Source organism: Gigantopelta aegis, chromosome 10 (assembly GCF_016097555.1).
Source record: "Gigantopelta aegis isolate Gae_Host chromosome 10, Gae_host_genome, whole genome shotgun sequence".
Taxonomy (NCBI): Eukaryota; Metazoa; Mollusca; class Gastropoda; order Neomphalida; family Peltospiridae; genus Gigantopelta; species Gigantopelta aegis.
The window spans coordinates 6863562-6874341 of NC_054708.1; the positions used below are offsets into that span (position 1 = coordinate 6863562).

The 10780-nt window shown below is 34.9% G+C and overlaps 2 protein-coding genes across 2 annotated transcripts in view; one reads left to right on the forward strand and one right to left on the reverse strand.

Moving 5' to 3' along the window:
- The window catches only part of LOC121384126 (nucleolar complex protein 3 homolog), a 49761-nt gene extending 42992 nt beyond the window's left edge, over nucleotides 1-6769 (forward strand). The window contains exons 14-21 of the mRNA XM_041514366.1: nucleotides 401-473; nucleotides 713-848; nucleotides 1137-1207; nucleotides 2278-2388; nucleotides 3290-3418; nucleotides 4308-4405; nucleotides 5951-6041; nucleotides 6619-6769. Coding sequence (XP_041370300.1) covers nucleotides 401-473; nucleotides 713-848; nucleotides 1137-1207; nucleotides 2278-2388; nucleotides 3290-3418; nucleotides 4308-4405; nucleotides 5951-6041; nucleotides 6619-6723 — 814 coding nt within the window. The 3' untranslated portion in view covers nucleotides 6724-6769. The remainder of the gene's footprint in view (nucleotides 1-400; nucleotides 474-712; nucleotides 849-1136; nucleotides 1208-2277; nucleotides 2389-3289; nucleotides 3419-4307; nucleotides 4406-5950; nucleotides 6042-6618) is intronic.
- Nucleotides 6770-7507: 738 nt separating this feature from the next.
- LOC121384361 (39S ribosomal protein L43, mitochondrial-like) lies at nucleotides 7508-10690 on the reverse strand. The gene is made up of 3 exons (XM_041514726.1): nucleotides 10518-10690; nucleotides 9787-9893; nucleotides 7508-7932 (listed from the first exon to the last, which is right to left on the reverse strand). The coding sequence occupies exons 1-3, from the start codon at nucleotides 10646-10648 to the stop codon at nucleotides 7622-7624; spliced, it is 549 nt and encodes a 182-aa protein (XP_041370660.1). The 5' UTR covers nucleotides 10649-10690; the 3' UTR covers nucleotides 7508-7621.
- Nucleotides 10691-10780: the final 90 nt, after the last annotated feature.

The following is a 10780-nucleotide window of genomic DNA, read 5'->3' on the forward strand; positions in this document are numbered from 1 at the left end:
AATACGCATTTTGAATGAAAATGTTTTTTGTACATAATTTCAGGGATGTGAAAGGGGCTGGAACAAAAAAACTTACTGTGGCCGGGGTCCAGGAGCCACTTAAGGGCCCCTGTAGGAAAACTGTTGTTTGCAACCCCTGGAACTGCTAAAAATTGCATTCAATGCTAACAAATCTAAACTGGTTCTAACTTATAATATAAGGCACACATCATAAACCTGAAACCATGAAAACATGCAAATGAACCTTGTGTGGTCAACAGTATTGAACATTATGTTTTTGATTTTTTAGACAAAATGGAAAAGTGCATTTACGCGTTTCAGCATAGCTCTCACATCCCTGTAATTTTCTGTGTGTTTTGTTTTTCTTGGTGGTGTGATATCTGATTGCAATCTGTTACAGGTTTGCCCATCTGATCAACATAGATTTCTTTGACGATCTGTTTACTGTCTTCAAAAATATACTTGAATCTGGGGTGAGTTTATAGCTTGGCTTAATTTCATACTGGTTTGCTGTTGTTAACAACTGTCAGTGGACAACATCTTGTAAATATGATGTTAAAGTGATGTTTATTTTTAAAATTATTATGATGTAAAGTAACGTTTATTTTCCAGGAATTATAAGTTATATTTATTATGATGTTAAAATAGTGTTTATTTTCCAGGAAGTACAAGGAACAATTATTATGATGTTAAAGTAGTGTTTATTTTGCAGGAGTTACAATACCGACAAAGTCTGCAGTGTATCCAGACAGCATTCACCATCTTGTCTGGCCAGGGGGCAGCACTAAACATTGACCCGATGAACTTCTACAGACATCTGTATCAAAAACTTTTGAAAATACACGCAGGTATAAACACACATCTAAATCTCTCACAATTACAAAGTCATTATTAATTCAGTAGATTTTCTTAATTTTATTATAAGAGTGAGATATTTGACTGGGCTTATCACTTTTTCTACTTATTTATTAAACTGTTGTCAGTAATTCATTCAGCAGAGTGAGATAACGTTTGTGTTTGTTTATTTCTAAGTGATGTAGATTTCTTCTGACATTAAGGAATTAGGAAATGCACTTGTCAACTACATATATTTTTAAATGTTTAAATATCTTGCATTTATCTTTATGGATTTTCAGGAAGTGACAGCAAAGATATTTTAATAATTCTGAACTGCCTCGACTTGATGATAAGCAAGAGAAAAAGACAGGTAAATAATATGCAGTTAACTTGTACTGGTCTCACTTCAGTATACAGATATGTTTTCATTAGAACTACCTGAACAGGATGGGAAACACCCACCCACATATATTGTGATGTAAATACAAACGTATTAGCATCAAGCTTGATGCGTGTTTTGTTTGTTGTAATTAGAGTGTAAATATTGGAATGAGCTGCAATAAAGAGATAAGATCGTTTTACCCATACTAGTCAGTGAAATACTTGATTTTGTAATAGGGTGTAATTGCTGGAATTATCTATACTGACGTTCAAAAGAAACTTCACAAGGCTTGAAATTGTATTATAGAAAACCCACAAATGATATGGTGGGATTATGAAAGTATCTTGAAGTTCAACAGTTAAACGTCACAGTGCTATTTGTGACACATGCAAAGTGTTTGTAAGGTGGTTTCTAAATTGGTTCTTTTTCAATTAGCAACAATATTTATTAAATGATTCAGATTTTATGTATGTAAAGTTTGTTTTGGCCGTCAGTATACAATAAAGATGTAGATCTGTGGAATACTTGTTCTGATCAGAGATGAATAGTTCTAGTGAGGTTCAGATAAAAAAAAAATCCACAATACATTTGTAAAAAAAGCAATACACCGGAGCATTTTTATGACTAACAGTATGCTGGAGCATTGATAAACCAACTTTCCTTTTCTTTGTGTTATGTGTGACACTGCTGACAGGCTGAAACATTGTGTTACACTTTAAAACGTTGTGTTACACTTTGAAAGGTTGTGTTACACTTTAAAATGTGTTACACTTTGAAAGGTTGTGTTACACTTTAAAACGTTGTGTTACACTTTGAAAGGTTGTGTTACACTTTGAAAGGTTGTGTTACACTTTAAAACGTTGTGTTACACTTTGAAAGGTTGTGTTACACTTTAAAACGTTGTGTTACACTTTGAAAGGTTGTGTTACACTTTGAAAGGTTGTGTTACACTTTAAAATGTTGTGTTACACTTTGAAAGGTTGTGTTACACTTTAAAACGTTGTGTTACACTTTGAAAGGTTGTGTTACACTTTGAAACATTGTATTACTCTTTGTAGGTTTCCCAACCCAGAATCCTGGCATTCCTCAAGAGACTGTGCACCATTTGTCTGCAGCACCAGCCGCACGCAGTCCTTGGAATTCTCTCCGCTGTCCGCAGTTTGATACATGTAGGGGATCTTTTTCAGTTTGTCTGTCTCATTAGCTGCTTTAACACTTGCATTTTTGGTACGAGCTAAATTTAGTCCAAACTAAATTGAAGTGGCACGTTCACACACATTTTTACCTTATCATACAAAAATATGTGACTGCAAGCGAAACATTTATGAGCCTAGATCGATGGTTTTGGTCATACCAAACTAGTCCGGGTTACACTAGTCTGTACCAATGTAGACCTGAAAAATGGTTAGTGTGAATGTTTAGTCCGGACTAAAAATGATAGTGTGAATGCAACTATTAATAGCACTTTTATAAAACTAATAAATATTTGGAATTAACTTGAACTATTCTGTAATGATACATAAGTAAATGTAGGTGACCGGACACATTGATAACAAATCTAAATTATTTGAATATGTTTTTAGATAACTTCATATTTGTGAAAAGTAACACTTGTTTTATTGCATTTAAATGGGTAGATTTTTTTCAACAAAACAGTGTTTTTCAATATCTTCTTTTAGATTGTTTTGCTTAAACCCTTTACTCAATACTTTTGACCACTTTTGTAATGGACTCTCAGTAATTTAGAACATAAAACTGCTTTTAACTGGCAATTTGGAATTTGGTTCCTATTTATAGGGGAAATTTTCTATCCATAGTAAAAATACTAGTTCTACTTATGTTTTAACATTTTGGGATGGTATGTGATATAAATGAGAAATGGCATTTCATTTGAAGTAGTATTTCTCCTAAAGTCAACTTTAAAACATGAACCTTTCTTCTGTCGGTGATTATTAAATTGGTTCCAGATCCTAATAATCATTTCCATTATTTGTTTATCTTGGTTCAGAGAGCACTGTAACATTATTATTATATATTTAATAATCCTGGAGTTAATGTGTTTGTTTTCAGAATCACACGAGTACGGACCTTCTGTTTGATAACGAGGCTCAGGGAAGCGGTGTGTATCTGCCGGAGCTGGACGACCCGGAACACTGCCACGCCCACAACGCAACTCTGTGGGAAATCACTACTTTGAGAGTACGTCGTTTACCAGGGCCCCATTCCATGAAGAGATCTGAGCCCTAAGATTACCTTAGGCGCATAGCTACCCTATGCACTTAAGTTGATCTTAGGGCCAAGATCGCTTCGTGGAACGGGGCCCTGGACTTCTGAGATATAAAAAATCCAGCCATTATCTTTGTCAGTTGTGTTCAAAACCTTGCAAATAAGATATCTTGCAATAGTGTCTTGTTAAGTTAATCGCCTGATGATTTCTGTTTGCTTTATAAGAATACATTTTCCTACAAAAGTCATTTGAGAGACCACAGTGTAAAATTTGATTGTCACATAACGACGTCCAATATTTGTTCAAAAATGATTTACAGATATTTGATTGGCTGCTTCTTGGAGATGACCTATTACCCACTGAAATTAACACAACAGATACTGATTACTATTAATGATGCAAAAGTTGACTGTAAATAGCTTCTGGATGGAAAGATGTTTCCAGCTTATTTTGGCTTGTTAGATAGTTTGGAAACTACCCATTTTAAGAGAAATGATGTCATGAAATATTCTCCATGTCCCCTTTGGAATTTGCTCAATGTCCATTCCCTGAAATTTCTCATTCCATGCATAACATATTATTTTGATTAATAAAGTGCAATTTAAAAATTCACAAGGATAAGTAGAAGCACGTTTCTTATATTGCATTGTAATTTTTCACAAATATGCTCTTAGAGAATTGTTCAATAAGTGTTTGGTTGTTACTAAAACAAAGATTGCTTTTTGAACAGATATATTTTGCTCTTTATACCATTTTATGGAACAAAATGTTAGCCTTATGTGAACACACTTATGAGTACCATCAGCCTAAAATGCATTTATTGATTAAATGAATGAAAATGAATTGCTTTTGTTTTTTCAGAATCATTTCCACCCTGTTGTCCGGAGGTTTGCGACTCACATATCCAAGCAGTGTCCTTCAACCGGTGAAGGTCAGCTGATACCAGACTTGGCAAGAATGTGAGTTTTTATATTTCATTATCAATGTAAATAAAACTTCCATCAAAAGTCATCTAATTTAAATTAAAATATGCCATTTATAGAATGTAATACCCAACAGTTATACTCCTGACGACCTGTTAAAATATTTATATTTGGGAGTGGTATATAAAAAAACCCAAAACCTTTTACTTTTCAAGCAAATAGTTACTTGAACATTTATACACATCCATTGTTCAGCAGACTGATTTTGTTCCTATTGCAGGGTTCACCCTGGATCAAAAATACATGTAGCCAGAATATTAGCCAAATGGAATTTTTATTAGCCATATTGAAAATGCTTTAGCCAAATTTGTTTTACGCAGTTAAATGCTTGTTGTGATTTCTGCTTACAAAATACCTCGGCTAAGAATGCCGACTTCACAGTATACTCCATTTATTAAAAGAAAAACACAAACAAAAAATACGGTCTTTTTAAAATCCAGCTAACTTATTAAATGTCACCTCATAGTCTTACAAATTTATATCTAAAATTATCTAACAAATATGATTATTGTAAACTAATTTTATTCAGTGTACATTTAACTTCAATTTAAATACTGCATGTTCATTTCCGGCGATCGCGATCTGCATGCGTGCTCTCGACCATGGGTGCGAAATTAACAAAGACAAAGGAATAAACAAAAACTACAGTTAGGTATTCATTGATGCGAACAACTATTGTTTTTCTACAAATTTACATCAAGATTTACTTTTGCGTAATCGTATTGTTTAATGTCCGCAACGATGTCTCTTGACACGCGGGTGTCAGCCGACTCTGAAGCGTGACGTATATTCCAATCTAATTAGATTGCGTATATTCGCGCCGAAAGCCCCTCAGTTCAGCCAACGAACGTTCTTCCTAACGTTCGCGAACTATTTGATAGGTGTTCGTCGTGTCCATTTGGTTTAACATGAAGCGCACAAACCAGTCTAGCGAACATTTTGTTTTCGCTCGGTCTGGCTGAACCCAACCCTTGAGATAGCCTACGTCTTTTGGCCCTGTACTGGCATGTGTATTCAAATTGACACGCATTGTCGGTCTGTTTTTGGTTCAAAGATTTTACAAAGTGAAAATAACAAGTTACAGATGTTCCAGACATTGCTGTCATACATGATGAATGCATGCCGTTAAAATTAATAACCGTGATTATTAAAATAAGCAAACATTATAAGGTCTACGCTGTATTCTGCATGACACCGTTTCTCGTTACCGGTCGCGAGATTGCCATTACGCTAATTGAATATTTGGTAGTATTATTATGTTTGAGGTGTCGGATAGATTATGTAACCGTTTGTTCACATCAGAAGACAGAAAATGGCTTAGCCAAAATTTTAGCCACTTGCAAATTTATTAGCCATTTTTTAGTAAAAATTAGCCAATGGCTAATTTGGCTACCAACAGCGCGAGCCCTGTATTGTAGGATTGCAAATGATATGATTTACAAGTATCAGATTGTGTTATTTTTGCTTCATTTTTAGAAAATCTTCAACATTTTAAGTGGTTATATTTGATCTTCATTCCAGGTCAACAATAGCATTGTTCCAGAAATATGAAAAGGAAAATGAAGTGTTTGACTGCAGTATACCAGACAAGACACACAAATCTCATAGAAAGGTGAATTAATTTTAGTCCCCAGCTGGTTTCGTGGGTCTGACCTACATAGTTTACCAGATGTTTTATTCACAAGGCCTCAATGCTGAAATTTTATATATAACTTTACTGTTACAGATGTAGTTAAGACTTTCATGGCAATTGGTCCTTTTTTTTTTTTTTACAGAGTTATGGCCCTTGTACGTAGGTGACAGAAATTTGTTTGGGCCTGGTACAGGATATGTATTGTTTTAGCAGTATTCTCTAAATACTTGTTACAGGAAGTTTGTTGGATATTTTCGCTATGCCAGCAACACTGAACGTCTAAAAAAACACAGCTTGGTTTCAGACTTTAATAAAAAGTATAGTCCCATTAAGAAATCGGGATGATAAGCAAAGGACAGCATCGAATCAAAGAACTTATTTGTGAAAAGGGTGGGACGTAGTCCAGTGGTAATGTGCTCGTCTGATGTGCAGTCAATTTAAGATCCATTACCGATACATATTAAGACATCAAACAGTTGAAGTTTAATATATGCCGAGGTCTTGTTAAACAAGTATTCCTTTCCTTTCTGAAATAATAATTTTATTTGTTTTGCAGAGACTGACATCTGGGGTATCAAGTGAAGAAATGGAGAAATACTTGAAACATGTTCTAGAAGTCGTTCCAGATTCACTGTCTGATTTCTCTCCTCACATTTCCTGACTAGGGACAGACTTGCAATGTGTGAAATAAATCGGACTAATTTTAAGTGGTGTTTTTCTTTTATTGTATGCAAGTCTTCGACATAGATGGCATGTTCAAGAGCATGGTACTGTGCTTGGTTTTTGAGTTTACAATATTTAAAGATCAACTGGTTACACTTAAGATGTTGACCTCGACCCGTGATGGTTAGAATATCGAATGGGAGTGTCGAGTGTTCAGATATATCGTGATGTTCTGCTGGATAGCATTTGCAATTCAAGCCAAGTGTATCGATTGCCTTGTTGCCAAGATTACCTTTACACGAAAACAAGATACATGCAGTTCTTATTCATGTAATATATTTTACAATACTAAATATCTTCTTATTAAAGTTATTTATTATTAGATATTATCATTGCATAATTTTTTTGCATTAAAGGGTCTAAGATCACAATTACTTTGCTGATCACAACTGGGGTAAACGTTTCTCCCCAGAAAGCTATATTTTGTCACCGACTAAAAATATAGAATTTATCTAGTCATGTGTTGTGATGATGGTATATAGCTATTGCAAGATAAATGCTTATTATGTACCCTAGGTACATCACGAGGGATATTATTAAATAACATGGGGGAGGCAGGAAGCAATTATTTTATATACCCATCCCCCACCCCCCCCCCCCAAAGTTTATTTAAACCATCAACAAATAGAAAAAATAATTATGGTACCTCCTGCCTCCCTCCATGTAACAATTTTCAAACAGTCCCAAGAAATTATAACCAAAAAACAAACAAAACTACATGCCACTGTTTAATGGTACTTTTTATATTTGTTTATAAATTGTCATTCTCAGAAAATACTATTCTCCAGTATGAAAATCACACAAAAATAACATCCTAAAAACACAACACCCTTAGTTTATTCTTTTTCACTTGGATTTTTTAATTCCTTGGATTGTATCTGCTTTGCGATTTCCAAAATTTGATCTGAAGCACTTTTAGGAGGAATCATTTGTGAACTCTGTTCATTAGGTAACTCTGTTACGTTCAGAGCAGTGTCTTTGTTTGTGAACGGAGTCCACACTCCCTGAATTGAGGGTGTGTCCGTGTGCCACTCTTTCCGAAAGCGCATTATTTCTGTGCCAGATCGTGTTCGGAAATGTTCGACCCACTGAAAGATTTCGTCTTTCGTGAAATTAGCAATGTTCATCGACTCTGTCCTGCCATTTACTGAAAAGAAATGAGAATATTACATTAAAACTAGATGTAATTGATGAGCTCCGTTAAGCATCTACACACTACAATTCACACACGTGCAAAAGACTATGAATTTCAAATAGTATTAAGGGCAGGCCGTAACCCAGTGGTAAAGTGCTCGCTTGATGTACTGTCAGTCTAGGATTGATCCCCTTGGTGGACCCATTGGGCTATTTCTCATTCCAACCAGTGCACCATGATTGGTATATATCCAAGATCGTGGTGTGTGCTATGCTGTCTGTGGGATGGTGCATATAAAAGATCCCTTGCTACTCCAGGCCTGCACAAATTGCACGAACGATCGTTTCGTTCGTGCGTCGGTTATGCAAATTTATTTCGCATAACCGATTTACCGTTCGTGCAAAACTTTCTGAATAAAATGTCCTAGAGTCACCGGTTTTCGATCGCTTAAGCGAAATGTATGAATAAAATATAAATAAAAAATTATAAGTATTTAATAATTTTTCTCTCGGAACAAAGCAGTGACTTCCGTGTTCGTTTTCGTTCTTGTGGTGACATCAGTGTTCGCACATTCTCGCACTATTGCAATTACAAATGTGAACGATCAGAAACGCGTGTCGATCGAAAACGTGTGACCGTACGATACATCGCGGGTACAAACAACTTGACTGGTTTCCGACATGTGTTATTATAATTAAATGTTACGGAAATGGCAGATACCAGTCTAGCTAGAATACTTATATTGTGAAGTGTAAGATATTCTCATTGGTTGTTGGATGTCACCGAAGGGAATTCCTTCAAAATGCGGCCAATCAGAAATTGCGATACTTCCATTAATAAACGTTAATCGGTAAACTTCGGCTGATTACGGGAAATTGTCAAATATCACACATGGCGATGAAAAATTTGACTGTATAAGTTTGACGTGTATACTATAAAGGTATATTATTACAGTTCATTTTTACTTCAACATGACAATGGTGTTCTTTATTAAAATTATTTTAAAGTTCTTTTTCATTTTTAAAAAAAACCGGTTATGCAAATCAAAATAGGTTATGCAATTTTTTTTGGCATAACCGATTTTCCGGTTATGCAAATTTTTAATTTGTGCAGGCCTGCTACTCATATATCCAAGCCCTGCAATCAAGAAAATGTCCACAGCAAAAAAAATATGCCTTGAATTTTTTTTTTATAATAGTCCACAACAAAAAAAAGTGCCATGGAGAATGAAAAACTCCACAGCATTGTAAGGGTTGTATATCCTTGAAACTGATTAAAATGTTATTAATACAAGGAATATTTTATCAGCCAAATACTAAATGTTATAGCCACTTTCTAAAAACAATTATCAATTGGCTAATTTGGTAATGTACAGGACGGACACTAAAAAGTTGGTTATCTTGGCCGAGTGTTGCTCTTTCACAAATCTTGAACTGACCTACATTCAGCAAATCCAAGCACCCTGTGATTTTATGAGACATACATACTGGTTTTTGCTCTTATCATTAAATGATATATATGGTGAGAATTGGTCATATCATTAGTGGATGCTCGCCATTTAACCTATGCACTAAACGCAATTTTCCAGCTGGAGCACCAAAATAATAAGAAAATTGAGTGAAAATCAAATGAATATTTGTTTAATGACACCTCAGTACATTTTGAACATATTTGGTGTATAACATCATAACTTGTGGAGAGAGAAAAAAAAAGAGGGGGTTAAGATAAGGGGGCAGGGGAAGGGAGAAAGGAAATCCACTGCTGATAAGCAGCATGGAACCTTTTACACTTTAGATGAACTTTCTCAAACACAAGAAGGTACCTGGTACATATCAACGGCCAGTTTTTATAAATGAAACAACGTACAGTATTCAGCAAACAGTTGTGGAGACCGGTTCCGACGAGGTTTCAGATACACGACGACCCCAGGATTAGTTTTTGTGAAATCCAGAAGATGGTTTTCAATGAAGTCTCTAAAAAAATAAAAAATAATATGTATAAATAAGAAAAAACATTGTAAAAACATTAATGATTTATTATACAATATTTTATTGTGAATACCTTATGTATAGAAGTTTCATATTTTATTGTGTTGATCTAGACACATAATTAATGATTTACCAACACAGGCTTAAAAATCTGGGGCCCATTTTACAAAGTGATCGTAGCAGTAAGATCACCTTAAGTGCATAAAAACTATATGCACTTACAGTGATCTTAATACTAAAACAGGGCCTTGGTGATTTAAACCAGAAATATTAAAACCTGCAATTAGTTAATCCATTCTGAGTTTTTTCTCATTCCAACCAGTGCACCAAAACTGGTATATCAAAGAATGTGGTATGTGCTATCCTGTGTGGGAAGACTTCAAGTGCATTACACATCCTTCACTACAAAAGTAAAAATGTAGGGCTTTCTTCTCTAAGAATTACCAAATGTTTGACATTAATAAATCAGTGTGCTCTATTGGTGTTAAACAAAACAAACTTGAAATTTTAACACTTTTTCAGTCTCATCATACAGACTCATTCTGTATAGATAATTTGTCATGATCACATTAAACTCGAAGTGAATTATTCCTAATGAACCACTTTTACCGTGTGCCCCTACTGGCCCCACTCGACTTGCAGAACTTGACTGTTATCCGTTGTAGTTGACAGACATATCGCCCTATACCATTTTGCATAACATTTTTCAAAAACGTGCTCGGCGTCGATCGCCCTGTCATGCTTATTTTGTCTGCACCTAGCAAGGTGTAAATATTTCCTACTTGACCTTTACGTTGTATCAGTGCACTAACATGCAATATTTTCTCGTTCACTGGTATGTTTGGGAATATAATGACGGATTACCATTAACA